Genomic DNA, 27,709 nt, shown 5'->3' with positions numbered 1-27,709 from the left:
TCCTCCTATCGGGTTCATCAAATATGCAACAAATGTAGGGTGTGGGTCAATGGCCGCTGGCTGCCCTGCTTTTTGACCACGAACGTGGGGGCTGCCATTGCTCCGCCATTGCTGTAGTACCTTCATATCGCCACTAGGCCACCATTGAAAAGCATTGGAGCTTAGACACCTTAAAAACAACTTTAACGCCTGGTTTCAATGTTTTCAAACCTAGACTAGGCTAGATATTCCTCCTGAGACAACACTGGGTTAATCACAATATATGAAACCAGGCTGGTTTTCGTAATATGAATTTTTGAAATCTCGTACTTAATGAGGGTCGGACTGTTAGCATGGGGCCGAGTCTACGGTGAAAATCCCGCCCGTATGTCCTTTTTAGGAACATGCTTCGTCAGAGGGAGGGAGAGTCTGTAAATCCGCCATGAATTCCCCCACGGCCGTGGTCATTATTGTAAATGGGGAGGAGGGAGCATAAGACGTCCATTTTTTTTACAGTCTATGGTGTGGGTGGGTGGGGTTAGTTTATTTTATATTGTACTTATTTTATAAAGTTAATTCTTATCCATAAATGCCACCCAAAGTAGGTGAGGTTTGTGTCCAGTTTTATGGAGTAAACGCATCATGAGCATGTTTTGTTTTCTTGAGTTTAGAGCAGGGGTGCCCAAAGTGGGGCCCGAGGGCCCCACAATTCTGTTGGCCCGCCAGAGGGTGACCTACTTTTGTGCTGCGTGTGGTAATACCAATTCTCTTCCATTCATCCGCAATGGTAAATGTCGATGCAGTACACTTTTGGCCACCGGCGTCACATTGGGGGCGCTGTTTCACTATTTTTGCAAAAGTTAAGGAAACACTGTTGTTGTGGTGTTTATCACAGAGCGTTGTAAAGTCACTGAAGGTGCTGTAGATACAGGTGTGTTTTTTTTTTACATTTTCACTATACTGCTACAATAGTTGATTTTGTTTTACTAAAACTAGGCTTTTGCCAGAGTTAACATTCGTTTTAATATAACATGTTATTTGCGTAGATAGAATTAAATGCAAATATATAGGCTATCAAAAAATAAAATAAAGTAACTATTATTATTTGCAGTTATATGCGTTTCACGCTTGAAATGGCCGTGTTTAGAGAAAGAGTTCAGCTCTTTTGCTCCAAATGCGGCACAACAACAGCAGTGCACCAGCCCATACTGTACCTGATCAAAATAATGCAGCAGCAAGAAGCAAAGGCCACAGCTTCTTACTGACCTGAGGAGAGCAGCTCCGTAGTGTCAAGCAAAGGCCGCTCCAATAGTTCCAAACTTGGTTTTGTTGTCCAGAAAGAGTTGTCCATGACGTGTGTCTGCTCCTCGTTTCCTGATACGTCCGTTAGTGATTTCAAAGGTGACCTCACCCGTGCAGAAGGAAAACAAACATGTAAACTGGCGGTCACGTGAGACGCAGCAGAGAGCTGTAAACGTACAAGTACACAAACGATTGACACATTTTGAATATAAACTGGAGCATGATGAGGGGCCAGCTTCACAGAGGTGCAGCAGAGCGTGTGTGTCGGCAAACTGGGAATAATTAATCGAGCGATAAAAAAATGCTGTTGTTAAAATTGATGTACATTAAAGGGACTATACAGAAAAATGTTAAAATGAAGTATTTTCCTCCCCCTACATGTTCCTGCCATGTCCTAATGTGTAGAATGAGCCCTGTTCACCACAACTGCCTCTAAAATCCTGCTGTGTTACTCCAAAAGGTGTTAATTCGGTTCCGAAGTGCTGTCATGCACGAGCTTAATATAGAAGCTGCAGTTACACGTATGACCTGAGGCTGCAGTAGTGAGTATAAAATGGCTAACTTGCATCGAGCCCCTTTAACATGTTACTACCGCGATTTCGCCTTGTTTTTTTGTGTTCAAAGCTCAATAAATGATGGCTAGGTATTTAATATAAAAAAACAAAATATTATTATGTCCAAGACTGTAGCGTTTGGAGTCTGTAGGAGAGACTGAAGTGGTGAGGTCAGTGCAAGCCTAATTTGGAGAAAACCGTCACGAGTCATTTCTGGCATATTTTGTCGATGTGAAAAAATGTCTACCGAATTTCTGCCAGTGATCCTTCATGACTTCCTCAACGCTCGGTTTTCTAGTCGCCAAAATAGATAACCATACAAGCAGTTCCCAGATCCCATACTTCTCCCGGATATGATCAGAGCCTGTGCCAAAGCTCTCTTCTCCAGCACCCTCCCAGCCTGCAGGGGTCTCATGTAGCTGCATCTTCATCGCTTTTGCCACATTGTCAAGCGCTCCATTTGTTAGCATGCTACGGGCCAAGCCTTTGACTCCTTCCAAAACCATCAGATTGCTAAGAGTTCTTACGCCAAACCGGATGTGCGTCAGCGTCCGCCATGGCAAGATGCTTCCGAATTGGTAAGTCAGTTAGGAAGTAGTTAGGAAAAGGAGCATTGATGCTAACTATCATAGCCACTTTAGCATAAGGACCTCTGATGCTAACTAACCAGTGATTAGGAGCTATGTGCCATCCCATAAGCCACTGCGCCAATCCCCCCACCCCCCTCGCCCCCACCCTCGAGTGATTCATGCGCAACCACTGTTGATTGACAGGAGCACATTTAATAATAAAAATAATAATAATTAAAAATTAAGATTCTGCACAAGCCAAACTGTATAAAAGTGACAAAATCCATGTTGTCGTCCCCACAGCTCAGTCACATGTCAGTGTTAAAGAGGAAACTCAGGAAACGGATTAAATGCTTTTGTTTTCATTTAGTAGAAACTTAAGCCACATGGATCATTTGCTGCTGTAGCTTTAAGAAACAGCTGCTGAAATAAAATAAGACTAAAGGGAAATCTAAACACCAGATCATTTAGATTTATTTTTCTCCTTAAATGTCTTTGTTTGGACACTATGTTGTTGTTGGACACTAGGGGGCGACATGCACTTTTGTTTGGCCTCACTCCACCAATAACTTTAAAGAAGAAGAAAAGCAGCTGTTGGTGATGTCACTTCCCTTTCCCCTGTTTAAGGACGGACGGATTGTTCAAATGCAGCTGAAGCTCTAGTTCACTAACTGCATAGAGGTCTAACAGTCGACCCCATGAAAGGTTAAGGAGTTAGTTGCTAGTGTTAGTGCTTAGAGGCTACAATTTGATGGTTTCAGATTGAGCCCGAGACTCCTGCCTTCTGGAAATACAGGATGCCGGTAATGTTGGCGGCGACAACTTTACCTGTTGTCGCCGCCAACCGGTTTGACCATATTTGGATTATAGTATCATCCCAGGGACCTTCTGGACACGTGGATGTAAAATATATCAATATTTGTGAATGAATGCGTGAGGGAACGCCGGCTTCTACTTCCTGGATATCTCCGCCTCGCTAGAGACAAAACCTCATAAAATCAGCATCGTACGGGGTAAGTCTTTTTTATCCTCTGACATGAAAACTAAAATGGGAGAAAAGGAGAAAACACACTAAAACTATTTCTATCTGCAGCATCTCGCCTGAAAGTCCTCTTCTCTGGTGTTTGGAAGTGTCTCGTGCTCTGCCTGGTGGTTTGGCAGAGGTTCAGGCTGTTTTGTCGATGCTCCCTGTGATTCGTTTTGGTCCTGTCTGAAACATTTGTGGACGTGTACGCCGCCATGTTGTTGTTTGGATAGACGATGCGTGTCTCTGATGGGTTCATTGACCAGTCGATCCTGTCCACTGGGCAAGGGGCCCAACTTGTCTGGCCAGGTAACGTGTTGTTCGGCGTGAGGCTTGTGAGAGAGTTGAGGAATCTTCATAAGTATGCACAGATCATTCATCAGAACACTCAGAGTTTTATTTCTCATTGTTGCAGTTCCAATCTAATATTAATGAGCTGTGGAGGAATGTGTCCGGAATGTGCTCGTCCAAAAATGTTGGAGTGGGGATGTTTGGATGAGAGAAGGTCAAATGTAGAATAATCCAAACTAATGTGTCTGCGATAAGGGAACCGAACATGCACCAGGGCTGGGTACTAGTACATCTGTTTCAATACCAGTACTTTAACAATACTTCATTCTCCATACCGATGCCTGAACAATACTTTTTCTGATACCTAAAATATTGGTTGTCTAGAACACGTGGCGCAGTGGTTTGTGCTCGTGCTTAAAGGAACAGGCCACCGTTTTTCCAGACTGGGATATGTTCTTACCTGAGGAAGAGCTTGGTCGATTCTAACTAGCCCTGTTTGGAGCTATAGGAATATACTGGGAGAGGCCAAATGCTAACAACATCTTTGGTCTTTTTGCATGACTGAGGGCACACAGTTCTTCCATACTGTGATATGTTCTTACCTTAGACGAGTTGATGTGTACCTGTCTGGTCTGTGTGTGTGCACGTGGAAGAGCTTGGTCGCTTCTAACTTCACACCCATTTGGAGCTATAGGAATATGCTGGGAGAGGCCAAATGCTAACAACATCTTTGGTCTTTTTGCATGACTGAGCACACGCACAAAGACAAGACAGGTACACATCAACTCATCTAAGCTCAGGTAAGAACATATCTCAGTGTGGTATCAGGACCACATTCATGAGTACATCCATGGTATTTTGTGTTTTAAACTATGATGTATTTTTTACTCCTGTGTTTACTAACCTGACATGTCAGTCACAGTAATGTGGTGCGACCGGAAGGGCGTCTGACATAAAGGTCTCCTGACTTTTTTATTACTATATTTACACTACTATGAAGTCCTCTTGACACAGACCTGGAGTTCGAGTGATCCTGCACTGTCTCCTTCTCAAGGGCTAGAAAACACCCAGTGATGTCACAAGGTGGTGCTCCTCTGTGCGTCTGTATGGCTTCAGGCTGCACACGACTTTTTCTCTTTGAATATTGCCTCCAAGGGAGGTATACCATCTAATCTGGCAACACAGACTGACACAGTGTGGCCTGTTGGGTCTTCACCTACAGCTGAGTATATCAGTCTCAAAGCCCTAACTGATGATGACAGCTGGATGACTGTTCAAGCCTTTTACAACAAATCAAAACAAAAAAAAGTCCAGTTGAAATATTTAATTATTCAAGTATCTGAATATCATTTTGGAAGAACAACTTGGCTGCTTCTGACACTCTTGGCTCCATGAGCATTGGCAAATATATTTCACACTACAGTGATGGTTTTGTGCAGACAGAGCAGCGATAACCTGAGAAAGATGAACCAGTCTGACACCTGTCTCCATGAATACCAGAGTATACGTTTGTGAAGTATTCATCATACTGAGGCTCATCCACTGGACTGGGTTTGAGGACATTTCGCTTCTATTCACAGAAGTTCTTCTCGTCATCACGTTGTAGAGCTTTTTAGATGATAACCCTCAAACATGTAAACTGTATCTGATGTAGAGTCATGTGTGTTGTGGTGCAGCAGGACTGATGTGGACAGAGCCATGTTACAGAAGTACATGTTTTATTGATTAAAACACAGTAACATATTAACAATAACAAGAAATATACATTAAACACAACAAAGGAGCAGTAAGAGAAGGATTAAAGGTTGCAATCATTTGCAAAGGTATGCTATTGTTGCCTGGCTCTGCCACACTCTTCCCTGTCCATTCCACGCAGGGAGTTAGTCTGGTCACGGAGCAATTGGAGCAGTTTGAAGGGGCGGGCCTAACGCGCACAGATTGTCAGTGAAATAAACCAGTTAGCAATTAGCGGACGTGACGACAGCTGTGTCCAATTAAAAAAATATGAAGTGAATATAAACTCACGCGGTGAACACGAGGCCATGATTAGTTTTGGCTAATGTTAATGTTAACTGAACTAACAACTTAGTGACGTAACCTTGTCATTTCTCTGTGACGATCGTGATCGGTTCGGCCTCAGCAACTTGTTTACCGTGTGTGGCCAGACCCACCTTCTTTCGCGCAGAAAGAGGTGGGTGTGGTTTATCAGGCTAATGCTATTGTTCATAATGCATTTAAATTATAAAGATACAACGTCATCGAACTCATGTATTTTTAGCTTTTCATGCATAGCAAAAGCTATTCATTATTTTTGTTATACAGAAGTTTATAACACCAACACCAGTTTACCTATTTTCTCAAGTCAAAGCAGCTCTTCCACACTCCTGTCCACATCTGTCACGGTCCACCATGACTCAGAGGAACTGGGACACACATCACCTACATTGGATACAAGTTGTGGCCTTTTCTTTTCAAATATATATTAGATTTGTGTTGTTGTTTAGTTTCCTCCATTACTTGATAGGAATAAACACATTCAGTTTCAGTGTGTAATTCTTTCCTCCATCAGAAGTCTGAAGTTGTGTCTTAAGCAGAATCTCCATGACTTCCTTCTTCACCTGTCGGTCTGTGACTGAAGAGCAATGAGGCCTCAGCCTTTTTACTGACTACAAAGGACACATTGTAGTCAGTGTCATGTGACTGTCACTCATGTGTTCATGGAAGAATCAGTTCACCTGCACACGGTGTACACTAGTGTCTCCCTAACCCTGGGACATTGGCTGCACACGGCTCTGACCCGTCACCCAGGGGAGACAAACCGACGGGCCATAGTGTTATTGTTGCATCGCTGTGGGAGGTCACTAAATCACCACTTTCTTACTGATAATCCACTCCAGGTGAACATTAGGCAGAGTGTTTGCACTATAAATTTCAAAGAGTGTGAAGCCTGGAAGAACACCAACTGCGGAAATGAGGGACGGAGTAACAATCTGTTAGTGTTAGCAGCAGTTAGCCAAAGTTGGTGACCAAGCTCCTGACCCTGAAGAAGTGACTGGGTTCATCGAGAAGCTGTTTGAATCCGAACATGTTTGGATGGATCTACCTGGATGCCGCACACTTCCTGCTGATAGTGACAAAAACACACACAGGATCAACATAGTGGTCGAGCGGGTCGTTCAGATCCCACAGACTGTGGTGTCACCTTGTGTGTGTGTGTGTAAAAATGTCATTAAAAAGCATTAAATCCAATTCAAACTGGCATTAAGTAAAATTATGACGCTGATCAACAATTTTTAACTGTATAAATTCATCAAAAATACTAAAACTATGGTCTAGAACATGTCCAGCTGCAGTTTTGGCTCAAAAGTTTCCAGTTTTTCAAGTTTGAACGAGCTAACAAAAAAGAATTGACTTGTCTTCAGTCACAGCGCCCCCTAGTGTGGCTGTAGAAAGCAGTATTATCAAACACAAGGTTGTAAGTTCTGTGTGTGTGAGTCCGAGTGTGCGGCTGAAGGGTGCGTGCGCCGAGGTGAGGGTGCGAGCAGAGGTCATGACCCCAGTAAACTCAACCACATGTCAGCTGAGTCCGCTCGCACTTACATAATGGAGGTGGGCGCTGACGCTACGAGCGAAACCGCACGAGCTGTTAATGCACCACTTCAAAGGAAGGAAGGCCACAGCGGGGCTACAGAGAGAGGAGGGAGGGGAGAGAGAAGGGAGAGAGAGGAGGGAGGGGAGAGAGAAGGGAGAGAGAGGAGGGAGGGGAGAGAGAAGGGAGAGAGAGGAGGGAGGGGAGAGAGAAAGGAGAGAGAGGAGGGAGGGGAGAGAGAAGGGAGAGAGAGGAGGGGGGAGAGAGAGGAGGGAGGGGAGAGAGAAAGGAGAGAGAGGAGGGAGGGAAGAGAGAAGGGAGAGAGAGGAGGGGGGGAGAGAGAGGAGGGAGGGGAGAGAGAAAGGAGAGAGAGGAGGGAGGGGAGAGAGAAGGGGGAGAGAGGAGGGAGGGGAGAGAGAAGGGAGAGAGAGGAGGGAGTGGAGAGAGAAGGGAGAGAGAGGAGGGGGGGAGAGAGAGGAGGGAGGGCAGAGAGAAAGGAGAGAGAGGAGGGAGGGGAGAGAGAAAGGAGAGAGAGGAGGGAGGGAAGAGAGAAGGGAGAGAGAGGAGGGGGGGAGAGAGAGGAGGGAGGGGAGAGAGAAAGGAGAGAGAGGAGGGAGGGGAGAGAGAAGGGGGAGAGAGGAGGGAGGGGAGAGAGAAGGGAGAGAGAGGAGGGAGTGGAGAGAGCAGGGAGAGAGAGAGAGAGAGAGGGGAGGGAGGGGAGAGAGAAGGGAGAGAGAGAGAGAGAGAGAGGGGGGAGGGAGGGGAGAGAGGAGGGAGAGAGGAAGGAGGGGAGAGAGAAGGGAGAGAGAGGAGGGAGGGGAGAGAGAAGGGAGAGAGAGGAGGGGGGGAGAGAGAGGAGGGAGGGGAGAGAGAAGGGAGAGAGAGGAGGGAGGGGAGAGAGAAGGGAGAGAGGAGGGAGGGGAGAGAGAAGGGAGAGGAGGGAGGGGAGAGAGAGGAGGGAGAGAGAGAGAGGGAGGGGAGAGAGAGGAGGGAGGGGAGAGAGAAGGGAGAGAGAAGGGAGAGAGAGGAGGGAGGGGAGAGAGAGGGGAGAAAGAAAGGAAGGAGAGGACAGAGAGAGGAGTGAGTGGAGGACGACGGGAGAGAAAGGGGGGACAGAGAGAGGGGGAAGAGAGAGAGGGAGGTGGGAGAGAGGGGAGAAAGAAAGGAAAGAGAAGCAGAGGGGCTAGAAAGTTAGAGGGGGGAAAGAGGGGGGAAAGAGGGAAGAAAGAAGGACAGAGAGAAAGAGGGGGGAGAGAGTGGTGTGGTCCTCCAGGACAATATTAATTTGTATTCATGAAGTTTATTTGTTTGTACATTTTTTTGTATTCTTTATCCTCTTCTGAAGGAGAGGAAAAGAAGAGAGTGGAGGGAGAAGAGGAGAGAGAAGAGGAGAGAGGACAAAGAGACGGGAGGAGGAAAAAGAGAGGAGGAGGAGAGGAAGAGGAGAGGGAGAGCAAAGTGGTAAAAGAGAGAGAGAGATGTGAGAGAAACAAGAAAGGGGAGAGCGAGGAGGAGGAGAGAGTGGAGAGAGAAAGGAGGGAGAGAAGGAGGAGAAATGGGGGAAGCCAAGCAGTGAATATGAACCACCTGAGGAGCCGGAGCAGGAACACTCCATGCTGCAGCAGACGCAGATAAGAGGGAAACAGAGGAGCAGACACGGGGGAGCAGCTGTTTACAACAACCCCCCCCACCACCACCACCACCACCACACACACAACACACACACACACACACACACAACACACACACACACACACACACACACACACACACACACACACACACACACACACACACACACGCACACACACGCACGGACCACACACTGTTTGAAACGCAGCATGTTTATCACAGCCACATCCTGAGGCAGCGGGGCAGATACTGAGGGCAGAGGAGCTGCTCTGACATAATACACAAATATCATATCAGCATCTTATGACGGGAACAACAGACACAGAGCCAGCGGGAGGTCTGTGGAAACAAGAACGATCAGCAGTGATAATGATGTTGAAACCATTTAAACATAGAGGAGAGCAATATGTCGTCCACAAGGTCATATTGAAATGGCTGTTTGGAACATATGAATATTTACAATATCGCGTTTATCTCCAATGTCAAGAAGTGTGGCAAAAATGTGGGAGAAAAAAATGGAAAACTTTTTTAAAAAGCAAAAATGAAATGGGGGAAATTAGGGGAAAAAAGAAAAAAAAAAAAAAAAAAAAGGGGGATGATTGGTAAAATATGGGGGTGGCAACTAACTGTGGAAAAATAGGAGAGAATTGTGAGAAAATGGCACAATATGGGCGGGGGGGCGTTGAATTCTCAATGCAAGGTGTCCTTGAGTGACATGAAATACTCCAAATAAAACATTTTTATTATCAAATGGGGAAAAGGACAATGTTATTGAGCGTTCACAGCACGTTATCCTCATCATCATCATCATCATCAACCTCCTCATCATTATCGAGAAAGTATTGACTATTGAGATTCACTTTTGGTCTGGATCAGGTGTAGACCAGCCCATGTGAAAGAACCATCCATCTTCTTCCGCTAAATCTGGGTTTAGGGCGGGGGGGGGGGGGGGGGCGGGGCATTACCACACCATCATTGAAACTGACCACATTATGATTTGATTAAAGCCCCTTGCTTCGTAACAATGAAAGAGGCGATGTGTCATTTTCTTATTGTTAGATGTGTTTTTACAGTTTATTATTTATCGCTACCAAGTTTTATGTTTCATGTTGCACAATTGCACCAAAGACGGTAACACATTATAATAAATACACCTTATTTAGCCTTAACAAATGAACCATTCATTAGTTAAGTGTGATTAACACTTAGCAACTACTTAACAATGAATACGTGAAGTATGTGAAGAACTATTGGTTATGAGATAGGCATTAACTGCAGTAGTTGAGTAGTTATTTAGTCACAGCCAATGAATTGTTCATGATGTATTAAGTGTTAATTCATCATTTATTAAGGCTAAATAAGGTTTTAGTGATTATAAATGGGCCAAGGCGCTCAGATCACCAGGGGCTGTGGTTGCTTCACTCGGCCCAAATACCATGATCAAAATATTAAAGGACATCCAGATGAATGTAAATTTGCATATCATCTAGAGGTGAAATTAACGATGATACTCCTAAAAAGTTGTACTTTATTTGTAAAATGAGTGAAGCAGTCACTGTTTGCTCTCATTCACCGAGGCAATGTGGCTGAAGTGTCAGTATCAGAGACCGGAAATTTGAAAAAAAGGTGTTTTATTTTTGACTCATTTTGTCTCTTGTGTCCCGGCTCTCCGTGGGTCCCCTGTCCTCCTGCTCAGTGCTCCAGTTCAGACTTCAGCAGAAGAGGACCAGAGAGACGCAGGCCGAGGGGGGCAGCATGCCACGTGAGTAACCCCACTGTCCCACATGTGCATCAGTCACTCACAGCGGCTCATCGGCTAGTCCTGCTTTAGCCCTGCTTTAGTCCTGGTATAGTCCTGCTTTAGCCCTGCTTTAGTCCTGCTTTAGCCCTGCTTTAGTCCTGGTATAGTTCTGCTTTAGTCCTGGTATAGTTCTGCTTTAGTCCTGGTATAGTTCTGCTTTAGTCCTGGTATAGTCCTGCTTTAGTCCTGCTTTAGCCCTGCTTTAGTCCTGGTATAGTCCTGCTTTAGTCCTGGTATAGTTCTGCTTTAGTCCTGGTATAGTTCTGCTTTAGTCCTGGTATAGCCCTGCTTTAGTCCGGTATGGCCCTGCTTTAGTCCTGGTATAGTTCTGCTTTAGTCCTGGTATAGCCCTGCATTAGTCCTGGTATAGTTCTGCTTTAGTCCTGGTATAGTTCTGCTTTAGTCCTGGTATAGTTCTGCTTTAGTCCTGGTATAGTTCTGCTTTAGTCCTGGTATAGTTCTGCTTTAGTCCTGGTATAGTTCTGCTTTAGTCCTGGTATAGTTCTGCTTTAGTCCTGGTATAGCCCTGCTTTAGTCCTGGAATAGCCCTGCTTTAGTCCTGGTATAGCCCTGCTTTAGTCCTGGTATAGTTCTGCTTTAGTCCTGGTATAGCCCTGCTTTAGTCCAGGTATAGTTCTGCTTTAGTCCTGGTATAGTTCTGCTTTAGTCCTGGTATAGCCCTGCTTTAGTCCTGGTATAGTTCTGATTTAGTCCTGGTATAATTCTGCTTTAGTCCTGGTATAGTTCTGCTTTAGTCCTGGTATAGTTCTGCTTTAGTCCTGGTATAGTTCTGCTTTAGTCCTGGTATAGCCCTGCTTTAGTCCTGGTATAGTTCTGCTTTAGTCCTGGTATAGTTCTGTTTTGTCCTGGTATAGTCCTGCTTTAGTCCTGGTATAGCCCTGCTTTAGTCCTGGTATAGTTCTGCTTTGTCCTGGTATAGTCCTGCTTTAGTCCTGGTATAGCCCTGCTTTAGTCCTGGTATAGTTCTGCTTTGTCCTGGTATAGTCCTGCTTTAGTCCTGGTATAGCCCTGCTTTAGTCCTGGTATAGTTCTGCTTTAGTCCTGGTATAGTTCTGCTTTAGTCCTGGTATAGTTCTGCTTTAGTCCTGGTATAGTTCTGCTTTAGTCCTGGTATAGCCCTGCTTTAGTCCTGGAATAGCCCTGCTTTAGTCCTGGTATAGCCCTGCTTTAGTCCTGGTATAGTTCTGCTTTAGTCCTGGTATAGCCCTGCTTTAGTCCAGGTATAGTTCTGCTTTAGTCCTGGTATAGTTCTGCTTTAGTCCTGGTATAGCCCTGCTTTAGTCCTGGTATAGTTCTGATTTAGTCCTGGTATAATTCTGCTTTAGTCCTGGTATAGTCCTGCTTTAGTCCTGGTATAGTTCTGCTTTAGTCCAGGTATAGCCCTGCTTTAGTCCTGGTATAGTTCTGATTTAGTCCTGGTATAATTCTGCTTTAGTCCTGGTATAGTTCTGCTTTAGTCCTGGTATAGTTCTGCTTTAGTCCTGGTATAGCCCTGCTTTAGTCCTGGTATAGTTCTGCTTTAGTCCTGGTATAGTTCTGTTTTGTCCTGGTATAGTCCTGCTTTAGTCCTGGTATAGCCCTGCTTTAGTCCTGGTATAGTTCTGCTTTGTCCTGGTATAGTCCTGCTTTAGTCCTGGTATAGCCCTGCTTTAGTCCTGGTATAGTTCTGCTTTGTCCTGGTATAGTCCTGCTTTAGTCCTGGTATAGCCCTGCTTTAGTCCTGGTATAGTTCTGCTTTAGTCCTGGTATAGCCCTGCTTTAGTCCTGGTATAGTTCTGATTTAGTCCTGGTATAGTTCTGCTTTAGTCCTGGTATAGTTCTGCTTTAGTCCTGGTATAGTTCTGCTTTAGTCCTGGTATAGCCCTGCATTAGTCCTGGTATAGTTCTGCTTTAGTCCTGGTATAGTTCTGCTTTAGTCCTGGTATAGCCCTGCTTTAGTCCTGGTATAGTTCTGCTTTAGTCCTGGTATAGTTCTGCTTTAGCCCTGCTTTAGTCCTGGTATAGTTCTGCTTTAGTCCTGGTATAGCCCTGCTTTAGTCCTGGTATAGTTCTGCTTTAGTCCTGGTATAGTCCTGCTTTAGTCCTGGTATAGTTCTGCTTTAGTCCTGGTATAGTTCTGCTTTAGTCCTGGTATAGCCCTGCTTTAGTCCTGGTATAGTTCTGCTTTAGTCCTGGTATAGTTCTGCTTTAGTCCTGGTATAGTTCTGCTTTAGTCCTGGTATAGTTCTGCTTTAGTCCTGGTATAGTTCTGCTTTAGTCCTGGTATAGTTCTGCTTTAGTCCAGGTATAGTTCTGCTTTAGTCCTGGTATAGCCCTGCTTTAGTCCTGGTATAGTTCTGCTTTAGTCCTGGTATAGTTCTGCTTTAGTCCTGGTATAGTTCTGCTTTAGTCCTGGTATAGTTCTGCTTTAGTCCTGGTATAGCTCTGCTTTAGTCCTGGTATAGTTCTGCTTTAGTCCTGGTATAGTTCTGCTTTAGTCCTGGTATAGTTCTGGTATAGTTTTGCTTTAGTCCTGGTATAGTCCTGCTTTAGTCCTGCTTTAGCCCTGCTTTAGTCCTGGTATAGTCCTGCTTTAGCCCTGCTTTAGCCCTGGTATAGTTCTGCTTTAGTCCTGGTATAGTCCTGGTATAGTTCTGCTTTAGTCCTGGTATAGTTCTGCTTTAGTCCTGGTATAGCCCTGCTTTAGTCCTGGTATAGTTCTGCTTTAGTCCTGGTATAGCCCTGCTTTAGTCCTGGTATAGTTCTGCTTTAGTCCTGGTATAGCCCTGCTTTAGTCCTGGTATAGCCCTGTTTTAGTCCTGGTATAGTTCTGCTTTAGTCCTGGTATAGTTCTGCTTTAGTCCTGGTATAGTTCTGCTTTAGTCCTGGTATAGTTCTGCTTTAGTCCTGGTAGAGTTCTGCTTTAGTCCTGGTATAGTTCTGCTTTAGTCCTGGTATAGTTCTGCTTTAGTCATGGTATAGTTCTGCTTTAGTCCTGGTATAGCCCTGCTTTAGTCCTGGTATAGTTCTGCTTTAGTCCTGGTATAGTTCTGCTTTAGTCCTGGTATAGCTCTGCTTTAGTCCTGGTATAGTTCTGCTTTAGTCCTGGTATAGTTCTGCTTTAGTCCTGGTATAGTTCTGGTATAGTTTTGCTTTAGCCCTGCTTTAGTCCTGGTATAGTCCTGGTATAGTTCTGCTTTAGTCCTGGTATAGTCCTGCTTTAGTCCTGCTTTAGCCCTGCTTCAGTCCTGGTATAGTCCTGCTTTAGCCCTGCTTTAGCCCTGGTATAGTTCTGCTTTAGTCCTGGTATAGTCCTGGTATAGTTCTGCTTTAGTCCTGGTATAGTTCTGCTTTAGTCCTGGTATAGCCCTGCTTTAGTCCTGGTATAGTTCTGCTTTAGTCCTGGTATAGCCCTGCTTTAGTCCTGGTATAGTTCTGCTTTAGTCCTGGTATAGCCCTGCTTTAGTCCTGGTATAGCCCTGTTTTAGTCCTGGTATAGTTCTGCTTTAGTCCTGGTATAGTTCTGCTTTAGTCCTGGTATAGTTCTGCTTTAGTCCTGGTATAGTTCTGCTTTAGTCCTGGTAGAGTTCTGCTTTAGTCCTGGTATAGTTCTGCTTTAGTCCTGGTATAGTTCTGCTTTAGTCATGGTATAGTTCTGCTTTAGTCCTGGTATAGCCCTGCTTTAGTCCTGGTATAGTTCTCTTTTAGTCCTGGTATAGCCCTGCATTAGTCCTGGTTGTTTTCAGAGGACTATCAGTGGATCTCGTTGCCTTCACACTCTTGCTGTTTTTCTGGGATGTAAGTCTTTGCTAACATCCGTCCATATTAGTTATCTCTGGGTGATCGGGGGTGGGGGGTGTAGTCAGTGCCCCCCGAGTTTATCTGACAGCCAGGGCTCCAGTGTGCGCTCATCTGTGGACACAGGGGGAGCGGTAGTAGAGCGGTGCTGGGGAGGAGCGGTCACATGCTCTGATGGATGTCCAGCACACAAACGGTCCATCACCGCTCAAGAGGACACGTGTGCAGAGGGACAGCACTGAGCTCGGGCTAAAGTTTAGAGGTCAGATGTCAAAAATATGCAGCAGTATTTCAGAAAGAAAGCACATCAGGATGCAGGATCCATAACTCACCTTGACTCTGTGTCTGCCCTGACTCTCCAAATCAAAGCCATGACCGGCCTGTTGTTTAGTTAAGTCTCTATGTACACTTACTCATTTTCCGCTGAAGAAAACGTTGATCTGGGACAGTGCCAGGCGACATTCTTCTGGGAAGTGGTCGTGGTGACTCAAACATGAACAAACAGTGCTGCGCAGATGACTGGAACACAGCTGGGTGAGAACGCCAGTAACCGCCATTAAGTGTCAGAGTGAGCTTTGTGATGGATGTGTCATAGAAGTGCAGTTAATACAGGTAGAATGATGATGGTTGGATTCCTGCTCGTGGTTTGGCGTACTGTGGGTGTGTCTACTACCCACCTTGCATGATTATTTTCTCAATAGTTGATCACAGCCCCACAACGGTCGACAGGGCGATTTGAACGAAGCTTTTGTCACGCTATAAGACCAGCTGAGAAAATGCCTGAAATCTTGAATGAGAAATTTTGCATGGTTGCAAGGGTCGAGTTTCAAAATCCAGAAAGAGGAGAAGGGAGTAAGACAAAAGCAAATGTGAGCATTTTATTAAATGCTGACCAAAGGTGTAAGAGCACAGCTTAAAAAAATCCATCGCAAAGTCATTTCCAGTCAGTTTTTACACAGATAGCAGAGAGTTGAGCGGAAAAGGCGCAACCTTTTTTCTATGCCTTCGCTGCTGTGGATGGACACAGATCCTTCAACCTGAAAAGACTCACACAGGAAGAAAGGCATTAAGAAAGTGTAATTGAACGACCATGAATCGTAATTGGGAGTCCCAGCGGGAGATTGCATGGCGTTGCTAAACGACAGTCGGACTCTTCCCCGGAGCCTGGACACTGGTGGTGGTGGTGGAAGAGGGTACCCGGGGAGACCAGTCGGCGACAAGCAGAGCCGAGGAGAGGCCGGGCGGAGAAGGGGTGGAGGAGGGTTGTTGCACGGCTGGGAAATGATGAGTGATTGACCGGGAGGCTGAAGTAGGGGATCATGAGCGATGAGTGGGGACGAGCGCTCCGGAGATTGGCTGACGTGGAGGTGCAGCTTGAGCGGGGTCTGTGATTGGATGATTGAAAAAAGCTGCCGGTGTTACGATTAGGGGTGGAGATGAGATCCAAATGCAAAAACTCAGAGGTGAAATAAAATTGAATGGCAAGTCCAAGAACTGGCAAGATAGTAACAAACAAACTTACAGGCAGGCACCCAGAACAGGACACAGTAAGCACCAACAGAAACACAATGAGCCGACAAGGACACGGGAAAACAAAGGGGTCTAAATACAGAAGGAACAGGGAACAGGTGAAACACTTTAGGGCGGGGCAGGTAGTCAACACAAGGGAAGCAAAGCAAAACCACAAGGACAGAACCGACATGACAAAACAAAACAAGACTAGACACAGAACCAAACCAAAAACAGGGAACAGAACACAAACCATGACAGCCAGTGATGAGGCGATGAATGAATGTAGCTGGTTTGTCTTCCAGGTTGAATTTGCGCAGAAGCTTCATACATCAGTATTGACTACGTTTACATGCCGTCTATGACCCTTTCATAACCAGAATATTAGCTATAACCCGGTCATGTAAACACCGGTAAAAAACAGAATCCTTTTCTAACCCTTGATCATGTAAACGCATATCAGAATATCAGCACCACACTTTGGAGCGAGGAGGAAACTTGTCACTTTATTAGTGTGGTGAAGACATGGATGTAATATCATTCATTTGTTGTTGGAAATTGCATTATTTGCGTCATGTTCTCTGTGCGTCCAGACGCTGTCCGAGCATCGTGGTTTGCTTCGGGATATCCCAACTTATTGCAGTGACCATGTGACAGGAGTAACTCTGCTCACGCTTGTAAACGGGTTAGTCCAAATGTTTCAGAAACCCGTCCCCATTCCACTCGCTCCATTTGTGCCGCCACTCCTCCTGTCCTGTTTCCATTGATGTTCAATCCAGAGCCTGTTGTGTGTTCCCCGCGCCGTGAGTCCCTTGCTTCACGTGTTTGTATTTTTTTGTTCAGTGTGAGTTGATGCCCCCGTGAAGTTGACTCTTGTGTGACGTCGTCCAATACCGTTACATGTGAAGATATGCTATTACGTGGAGCCTTTTCTGTTTCTCTTCTGCTCCGAAACACTGCTTGTGCTAGAATCAATACAGAAAACCGACGGGAATTCGAACCCACGGAACCGCCAACTGTGGTCCCGTAAGGACAAAACGGTAAATGTTGATCTAACTTTGTGAAAAGATTCGGTGTTAGACAAACTCCTGGCAGTGGAGTGTACCTGGCCCTCAGAGTGATGCTGACGTCACCCTCCCCCTCGGCCGGTCACACTGAGGTATGTGTGTACACTGAGGGGCGCAGGTCCAAAAAGCACTCAGCAACAAACTGTGAGGTCTGTAACAGGCTGTTTACTGCACTCCATACGGCACGGCGGAGACTACAGGACAGGACTCACCAGGAGAGAGGGGGGAGGAAAAAGAGAGAGAGGGACACTGACGGAGGAACAATGTTTATTTGGAAGTCTTTTAAACAGTATCAGCTACAAGAAAACACCACCAGCAGCACTTACAGATAGCATTAAAAACACACACAAATGGTTGAAAAGTAGGAGTCAAGCATCCTTCCCTCGGCCGACCACAGTCCACGCCCATGTCCAGCCCCTCCACCAAAGCACTGGAGACGCCCTGGGTCAGTGCATCCAGAGCCTCCTGATTCCTCCTCGTAATCCAGACTCCTGGGTCAAGCCAAGTTAAATCAACTTTGACATTTTGGTACTCTTTATTTGACACGACCTGATATTGTACCTAACTAAATTTAGTACAGTGTAATCAGCTTTGTAACAATCTGTAATAACTTGTACCTATGTAGTACACACACAATGGAATAACAAGTATTAATATTAGTGCATTATGTAATAAGAGTGTTAGGGCCTATGGTTAGAGTTAAGGTTTTATGTTTTATTACATCATTTACCTCCAAACTACATGTTATTCCGAATGTAACTCATAGGTAAAGGTTATTACACACAGTTACAGCACAATAGACGGTACTAAATATGGTAGGTACACTGTATCAAGGGTGGTGTAAAATAAAATGTTACTGAAGTGTGAAAGTGCCCTTTGAAGACCTTTGGACAGTGAACCTTTAATGCCCACGAGCTAAACTGTGGATCTGTAGGTTTTTTAAAAATTAACTGAAGAGTGTTTTAAAAGAGATAAAAGGCCAGATCTTCCACCTGGCGCGAGGACTGCGCAGCTGTAAACGCGATGGTCATCTTGCATGTGCACAGCTGTTGCATTATGTGCCTGCGCCACTGGTGAGAGGGCGTGGCTTATTAAAGTAGAGGTCACATTATTTTCCTTGTTTACATTGCACTGCCTTGTGTTTTTGTTCTAGCATTATCGGCTTTTATAAGCTCTATCAAGTTAAACTAAAAAGTTTATTTATCTCACTGCGACCCAAACTAAAGCGCACCCCTCTCCCCTGCCCGAGGAGTCTGGTTGGAGGAAAATGGTTGATCATCACCATTGGCCATGGGAGTCTGTCCTGTCCACGTACAGCCGAAGATCTCACAGAGCGCTCCTACTAAGGCTACGCTATAGTCTGCGTTAAGAAACACAAGATCGCAGACTATTAAGGGTGCAATCATTTTTAGATCGCATTAATGTTAATTAATGTTAAGCCAACGGCAAATGTATTTTCAAACTGTATTGTAAAAGCCTTTCGGGACGGACTTTCAAATTAGCCTCAGTTATAAATGTGTGTGTGTGTTTCTTATTAATTGTTCACAAGTGTCCCTATAAATAAATAAATCAAAGGATTCAAATCCCCGACCCTCCGATCGTGAGATGACCTGCTCTAGCAACTGCACCACTGTCGCCCCAGTAGTCGAAAAGTATTAGACAGAAGCAACTTCTTCCTTTGGACTGAAGTGTCATTCCAATGACTAAGTGTCCAGGGCGCACGCCGCCTCAGCTCCACAGTTCCTGAAGTGTAACAGCCCTGTTCTAGAGCCTGTCAGTCACAGTGTTACGCAAACATTCTTGGCAAAACCCTGGAAAACAGCAGCCAGAGCGGACTCCAGACTGGTAGCTCACTGTTACCACACGCAGTGGAGACATTAGAGGAGGGTAGTGTCCTGAAGAGAGCCCTGCCTTGTAAACAACTATTACTGCATTAGCTCTGTGTGTAAAAGCCAGTATTTATCCCCACAGTCTCGAGCCACCCCACATCTGCTGTTTATGAGCCCAGTGATGGAGCTCCATGCTGAGGACCACTCTGGACAACCTGATAGTCTGTAAAGACACAGGGCTTTACGCTCCTCTCTCAGCTCTAATCCGGGCCATAGACACTACATACCGTATACACTTTTGACTTTTCATCATTACTGGTCTCCAATCAGTGATATTGGTGCAGCCTCATGAGGCTCCTGCTGTGGTGATGTTGGGTGATATTAGCTATGCAAAAACAGATTACGATCACTGTACAACATTTTCACAACCTGTCATACTGTAATAGGTTTAACTCGGAGCATTCTAGATGTTTTCCAAAAAAATGTGTTTATTGTCGAAGCGAGCGCCACAAAGATGGCTTTGTTTTGCCATACATTTTAGCTTCAAACAAATTTGCCATCAGAAACATTGAAGCACGTTGATACAGATGCAGTAGATAGAATATTGATTATCTCCTCACCGAGAAATTTGTCTTGGACAATAAGATGAATGCATGCATGAATTGGCGACGTGAAAGCAGGAAGTGACCTCCCTCTCTCCTGGTGCAGCTGAATTGTTTGCCTTTTTCAGTGAATTGTTTGCCTTTTTCAGCGAACCACGTTGTTTTTCTGGATACTTTTGTACGTCTTTACCGTGTTTTTGTGGAGGTTTGGTGGATTTGTTTACTTTGAGAGTCCAAAATGGTCCTGAAGAAAGCAGCTTTTTGAAGGTAAACAAACTGCTAGCTTATCAGCTAAACCCATTTGAGATCTACAAACATCTTCTTCTGAGACACTGAACAGTGAAGAGACACCAAGAGCCCCCACACCTGCAGCACGGAGGAGGCGTCACAAGAGGAGCTACAGGAAACAACAAAAGGGACCAACGAGGAGATGGTGATAGACTGTGGAGGGAGCTGTGCAGGAGGAAGAGGAAGGACGAGGTGGAGCTGACCAGTGCAGGACACCACGCTCTGAGACGGGGACAAGCCCAGGAGGCGGTGCACCGTTTCAGATGATCAGAGGAGACAGAGGGCAGCTACAGTTTCTCCATCCTCCAAGGTCATGCGGGTGGAGTGGCTGAAGGACAACAAGATCATCGACCCGGCCGAGGACAGGAACTTCTACATCACCGTGGACTACAACCTGATCATCAAGCAGGCGCCTCTGTCCGACACGGCCAACTACACCTGTGTGGCCAAGAACATCGTGGCCAAGCAAGAGCTCCACCGCCGTGGTAATCTTCTACGGATTTCCCATCAACCAGTGCTCCTCCTGTGACCAAAACAGTGAAGATGGCGGCCGCGACACAACGATCTTTCACCAAAGAAAAAAAAAAGAGTGGTGCGCACTGAATGGGTGCTGCTGCCGGATGCTCTCTCATCGAATGCAATTTCTCCATCTGTGAGATCAATAAAGTACCATCTTATCATCTTATCTTATCTTATCTTATGTTTATTTCTGCTTTATTTCAGACAGGAAAGAGAACATAAATAACCTCTGCACGGACTATACTTCAACCCAATTGTCACTATTTTGCACAATATAACCTGGATATTTCCACTTTGTAGGGGTTTGTTATCACTTTAAGCCACTAAAACACTGGATTAAAGGAACAGGCCATCGTTTTTTCCAAACTGAGATATGTTCTTACCTGAGCTTAGACGAGTTGATACGTACCTGTCTGGTCTTTGTGCGTGCCCAAAAATTCGTACAAAACGACCAAAGATGTTGTTAGCATTTGGCCTCTCCCGGTGTATTCCTATAGCTCCAAACGGGGAGGTGAAATTGGAAGCTACCACGCTCTTCCACGGGCACAAAGATCAGACAGGTACGCATCAACTCGTCTAAACTCAGGTAAGAACATATCACGGTATGGAAGAACTGTGGCCTCTTCCTTTAAGCTTTTATTGTTCTCATTCTCGTTACTTTCCTCTGTCTCTGCTCCTCGGACGCAGGAGGGAAAAAAACATGTGATAGTGAAAGAAAGGGATCTCCTCTGAGCTCCTCAATTGTTATTTATTATTTCATTAGGAGTTTTATTTCACCAACTCATGTCTTTGTGCGTGCTCACTTCGAGCTTCTTGTGGTGTGGAGAGGAGCGCTGTGATGTCGCATTCATGAGTCTCTTTTTAAAATGTTATATTAAAAAGAGCCAGTTTTGAGATGAACGGATCCCAAAGCCTCTGAAGACTGAAGCCGAGGTAGCGGGCGTCGACGTGGCTGTCATCCGGAGTGGAGCTGAGCGAACATTCAGAGGATGTGGGATCTGGGAAGCGGCTCGGGCCTGTATGACCAGCAGGTGGAACACAGTGTTTTAAGGACTCTGACAAAGAGACAGACTGAGTACACAGGCTGACTCACGCACGCTCTCAGCTCTGTCAGAACATCAGAGCAGCGTCCGTCAGGCACTGGTCAGGTACACGCCCGACGCCCGGCGCCCGGCTCCAGAGAGCGCCCTTTGTTTGAACGGAGCGTACACATTGTTGAGAAGTGCGCGGCTGCAGTGGGCATGACTCAGTGCCGGGACATGTATGTAAACGCAGCGCAGAGGGGCAGGCGTAAATCTGGACACTCACTGACAGGGGGGAGGGGGGCAGAGTAAACACAGGCATGTTACAGAGACGGGGGGGGGGGGGGGGGGGGGGGCAGTCTGGGTGGCCTTCGTTTGGAGCGAGGGGAAAGGGAATGAAAGAAATGAGACTTGTGGTTCAGATCCTACCTTGAGGACCGAATTTACTATGTCACGATGGGAAACTGTGTCTCTGACCAAATGGCATTGACCTGTGGTGTTCCCCAGGGGTCGATTCTGGGGCCCCTCTTGTTCAATTTGTACATGCTTTCATTGGGTCAATTGATATCCAGTAACAATGTATCCTATTACAATTACGCAGACGATACTCAGATCTATGTTTCACTGACAGCGGAGATAATTGCCTTTGGCCCACAAAAAGACAGGTTGTCATTGGTCATCTTAAAACGCTTTATGTACCTTATGATGCTCCACGATCAGTTGTTTTTAGGGGTTTGTGCCAGAAACCGGCCAGAAATCCAAAAACAATTTATTCTGGAGCGTCATAATGGCCACTGTGAGGGAAAGCAAAGGTGCCATGCTGCACCCATAACGCCACTGAGTCACTAAATGGTCAAATACACGCAAATGTCAAGTCTTTTTTTCCATAAAAAGCTACATAGTGCACCTTTAAAGCTGAGTAAACCTGATTTGTTAGGCTATTGAAAAATCCTTCAAAAACATTGTCATGGTTTGAAATTTGATATATTAGGTCTACTTTTGTTTTCCTCAATAGGAAGTTTGAGGAGAGTTGATTAAGTAAAAGAGTGAGCGAGCGGATTCCCATATCCCAGAAGGCTGTCCTCAGATCTCTCTTCCCCTCTTGCCCTCGTCTCCAGCTCCTGCAGATCTGCATCCCCATCTCTGGAGGTTCGACATGCCCGCTCTATCTCCGAGCTTCATCTAATCTGTAGCTCTCCAAAGTGGAGCTTATCTTCACACTTCAGCCTTTCCACATGTTTGCTGATGAATGCTCTCCGGCGTGTGAGGCGGGTCAGCTCAGGTCCGGTGTCTAAGCGGGATTAGCAGAGGAATGATGGAAGATCTTCTCCGAAAACACCTGCTGCTTAGACTGTTGTTCTAACTGCAGAAGTGTGATGATGATATCACCGTCAGGGTGAGGAGGACGGAGTCACATCGACTAAAATGGAAAAGGGGAGATATTAAAGGTACCATATCCTGTTTAAAGGATCTATATCATGCTATTTTAGCCATTCCAAAGTTAAGTATAGGCATTTATATGATATATTGTACCTCTACCACTATGGAGCACTCCTTTTTGTGATTTGTTTTCTGGAGGTATTTTTCAAACCCGCCCCCTCTCTCCGCACATACAACTTTACCGTAATATAAATAAACAGCAATAAGTGAAATTGCTTCACGATGCAGTTATACAGAGTTGACATCTGCAACACAGCTTCATAAATGGTTAACACACACAAGCTAATATGCTAACACACATGCTAATATGCTAACACACAAGCTAACACACGTTTGGATTGACTCACCGCTCTGGTCCATCGCTGTTTACATTGTGGGACTCGCGTTGGTTATAAAAGTTAATCCACTTTGATTCAGGCGAAGGTTCACCAAACATCCATCAGTGACAGTCACAGAAAAACACTATTTTGGCTGATAGTCGCTGAATCCCGGAGAAAAAAAACTGCTAGACGAGTGGCCTCTTCTTGAAAAAGGTTGAATAAACTCCCGTCCTCGTAGCCAAACGCTTCTTTTTCTCCGTGACATTATCGTTAATTAAGAATAAAGAACAGGTGTGTCCAGTTACAACGAGCTCCATCTTCAGCTGCGGCGCAAACATGACTGATCTGTTCAGACGCTCAGGGGTGTGTTTGTTTTGGCCACAGCTGACCTGGAAGCACCTCGGGCACATCCTTTTTCTTTTTTTTTTTTTTTTTTTTGGTCTTTTTTTTTTCTCTATGTTTCTCTCTTACGACAAAAATAATGAAAAAGCTGTTTTACAAATTAAATCAGGCTGTAAGACATTACATTACAGACGTCGAGCACTTCCGTTCCGCTGTGACGTCCCAACGGAGCAGGTCAGTCGTTCACCAGCAGAGGGCGGCGCAGCTGCTCAGAGAGCAGGATTCAGGAGGATTGCTGAGAACTGCGTGAATGAAGCCACAAACCACTCTGGGGGTGTTTTTGATAAGGAAATAGCATAACAACATGGCTAAAAGCTCTAAAAAGTCGATTTTGCATGATATAGGACCTTTAAGGGATGTAGGCCATAAGCTAGCTTTTCTGTCGCTCCAACAATGGGGAAAAAACTCTCTATATATTCTGAAACCGCTTACAAAAATTTGCAATTTGAGTATGTATATTATTGGACAGTGAATACAATGAACTGGAAACTCTCCTCACATGCTTCAAAGACAAAGACAGAGGTTCAACACCAAGACTCCAAATAAGAAATCAGTCGAATTGTCTTCCCAACTAACACTCCTACCCACCTAATATTCCACGTATTGAATATCTTGAGTATTGTCTGTATTCGTGTTACATTTGAAGTCTGTGGCCTTATTATATAGACAATTTCAATCAAAAGTGCAACTAGAGGCTAATCATTTTCTCGACTTTAGAAGATAGTTACTCACTAACTGCAGGGAGCTACTTGTGGACTTTTTGTGGAAGAAGTTTAACTATTTTACTTATAAAAATCTAAATCAAAGGTATTTCCCCTTTCCTGGAACAGAAGGCCCTTTCTGAGAGCTAGCTCATGGCCTAATATATCTTTATTTAGCATGATGTATATTCCATGCTTGAATGTTTTCCTCCCTGCATGGTTGAAAACGTGCAGATTTAGGATATGGGCCGTTGAATTGATGCTTATCTTGTGTCTGTGCTCCTGGTTGTAACTCTGGAAACTATGTGCAGCTCCCGAAGCATCCACTTGAGCAGAGGAAGTGACCGTTCACACATTTCCTGTCATTGGAGCGCCTCAATCTGCAGATGACACACAGTCAGGTTAAAGACTGAGAATGTAAGCTATGAGCATGTGCGGGAGTGTCGCCCAGCCCTGGTCACACTGTCTGTTCTGTCCAAAAGCTCTTTATCACGAACAGCTAGTCCAGAACTCCGTGCACGGCTCTGAACAGTGCTTATGTCTTTGCACTGGCTTCCTGGTGCGTCCGCTGGTGTCCTCCTCCTGCAGGTTTCATGGGTGAGTGACTGTGGCTGTGCCCCATGATGACGGGTACTCCAGATCGTCCCCCTCAGACACACAGCCCACGATGGCGGAGTCAGTGTATTTAGCCCTGGTTTAGAGCTGATATGGCTAAATATAAGGAACTGCTTTATTTGGCTGTATGGGGCCCTCCAGCAGAATGCTTTGCTCAGGGTTCCGAAACACATTGCTCTGGGACACTGACACGTGTCTGCTCTGGATGTATGGAGCGGTCAGGGAGCTGCTGCTGTGATTGAAACCATCACACAAACTCCACTTACAGATAAACGCTGGAGCTCATCCAATCACAGCCCTGCGCTGTATCAGGGCGGCCAATCAGGGCGGAGGTGGATTAGGAGCGTGGGGCTGGTGTCCCGTTCATATAACAGGACACCTCTGCTCCGAGCGAGGACAAGGTGTCAATGACTGAGAACACAGCGGCCAGTTCAACGCGGCTGCAGAAATAGAACTGGAAACGCTAAATATATAAGTGATAAAAGTATGACGAATACTACTACTGAACTACACACTGAACACTCATATAAAGGCATTTAGAGCCACACTCACACATTTGAGCCGCTTATTAATACAGTTCAGGATTATGACGTCATATCGCTAAGCATCATTTTTACATAATAAACTAATGAAGACAGTAAAAGGTCAAATGCTGCAGTGATTGTTTACCAGAGGTGGGAGACTCGGGACTTGAGACTTACTTGACCAAAGCTCCAAAAAGACTTGACTTAAGACTTGCTGTTGAGACTTAGCTTGGACTTGAGGCCAAATGACTTGCTGTAGATCAGGATTCATTGCGTAAAATCAGTGCATCCGTGTTTACATATGGTAACTAACCACATGCTTTTTCGCTTTCCCGACACAGAGTGAAGGCAGAAGGTGTTTCTTTGGATGCATTAAAGGTTTTCTACAGTGAGTGAAGAGGTGGAGATTCATAGACATTTATTAAGGACAGGAAAACATTTCAAACAATGGACTGAAACTACGGCGCAGACAGGAGCCTCCAGAACTATAAGAGCTGGATTAATGACAAAGTCTTAGGGGCGGTTCAGTGGCATTTACACAAAAGTTACAACAAGTCCTCCAAATCCATACGACACAAGTGGTCGTTTGTCTTATCCCTTAATTACGACCATATAAGACGTTTACTAAAACAGCGCCCCCAAGCTCCCATTGAGGGTATGTACATTACATATAACCCCAATTCAGAAACGACTTTATTTTACGTAGTGTTTTGCGATGACGATTCCAAAACTCAAACGCAAAGAAATAAATCACAAACTTGCCAAATGAGCCCCACATGCAATAAGTAAAGCAGCCCCAGATCTTCACCCCCGCCCACACCTGTGGAGGAACTGAACGTCCAGCGGTGCCAAAGGCTCTCCAAGCGCGCTCTGCGCTATTACGCATCACACCTCCCCAACCGCAGCAGCGGCTACAGGTCACCACTCTCATCATTTATTACATTATATGTGTGAGCTATAGGTTATCGCCATTTTACTCACAACAACAGCGACACCAAAGCACAACTCACCACTGACGCCTTCGTTTCTTCTCCTCCATATGCGTCACTGCCAACTCCATAAACTCTCCTGTCACTTCCATCTCTGTCCTCAAACGTCCTCGTGTCTCAGACTCCGTGTCTCCCGTACGTCCGGTTGTCCGGTGACCGCGGCGATCCTCGGATCCGCCCCGGGTTCCAGTGCGCATGATGCAGGGAAACACCGCTGTCACCCCGACAAAGTCGGGCCTCGGCTCCGCTGCTGTTCTCCACAAAGTCCCGCATCTCTGTCAGAGTTCCTCTTGAAAACGTGCTGCCAAATGTCCTGATCAAACTGATGTGGTTCATTTCTCCGCAGTTTCGTCATTTAAGGATAAAAATATAAAACATCACAGCTGTGTTTAGCTCGCGGGTTTTTCCAAGTAGATTTGACGGACACTCGCTCTGTCCAATGAAAACACGTGAATCAGCTCGAGGGCGTTTGGGCAGGTGAGCCTGCGCTCTGATTGGCTGAAGGGTCAGCTACGTCATATCCAGTAATATTTGTTAATAATTATCATCATTATATTATAAACAATCTGAAATAAACTGTTATAGAGCAATTCCTCTGATGTCTGTGATTTATATGAACAATGTTACACATTTTATTATTTTTCTATTCAAAATAAATGTCTTGGTCATAATAATCATTCTACCCATATGTGTTTCTATGACATAATGGGCTAAACACATGAGTGCAGATAAAGGTTAAGATCATTACAAAATGTGTCTCTGCATGTGGCCCCTCCTTCGACTCAGGCGAGCCGTCAGGAGCAGTGGGCAGGAGCGTGTAGCATCTGGGGACCATCTCCAGATGTGGAGCCAGGCTGATGGTCAGAATCACCTGCAGGAGGATTCACCTAATGCACATGTTTTATGTTTAAAGCAAATGTAATAGAGACACTGCAGATGTGAATGTTTTGTCATGTCTGATTGTGTGTGCGCAGATGAGCGGCACTGTCGCCAAGAAAAAAGACAAATCCCCCTCTGGGGCTAAAGACGTTTATCTTATCTTATCTTTTGTTGGGGTGCAGATGAACTCCACACTGAAAGGGAATTTAACCCAGGACCCTCTTGCTGTGAGGCCAGAGCACAAACCACTCAGCCACATGTGCCGCCCATCATGTAAATCATACAGGCGACTGTCACGTGTGTTTTAATAAAATATAGAAATGTAAACATGACTTTATCAAATAGTAATGAGGAGGTTGCATTATTTCTGATCTGTTTTGTGCAGAGGAACATCATCATCATTCCCTATGATGTAAACATCTAATGAACAGCTGCAGGGACAGATGTGCTTCATGGAGTTCTGG

At 45.3% G+C, this 27,709-nt stretch overlaps 1 protein-coding gene across 1 annotated transcript in view; it reads left to right on the top strand.

Annotated features, from left to right (window-relative positions):
• The window catches only part of myocd (myocardin), a 57,071-nt gene that overhangs the window by 13,810 nt on the left and 15,552 nt on the right, over positions 1-27,709 (top strand). Inside the window, exon 2 of the mRNA XM_079577955.1 lies at positions 10,637-10,702. Within this exon, the coding sequence (XP_079434081.1) occupies positions 10,637-10,702 (66 nt within the window). The remainder of the gene's footprint in view (positions 1-10,636; positions 10,703-27,709) is intronic.

This window comes from Gobius niger, assembly GCF_951799975.1.
Source record: "Gobius niger genome assembly, chromosome: 19".
Taxonomy (NCBI): domain Eukaryota; kingdom Metazoa; phylum Chordata; class Actinopteri; order Gobiiformes; family Gobiidae; genus Gobius; species Gobius niger.
Note: the sequence above shows the minus strand (reverse complement) of the source record. Positions and strands in the feature narration are given on the sequence as shown.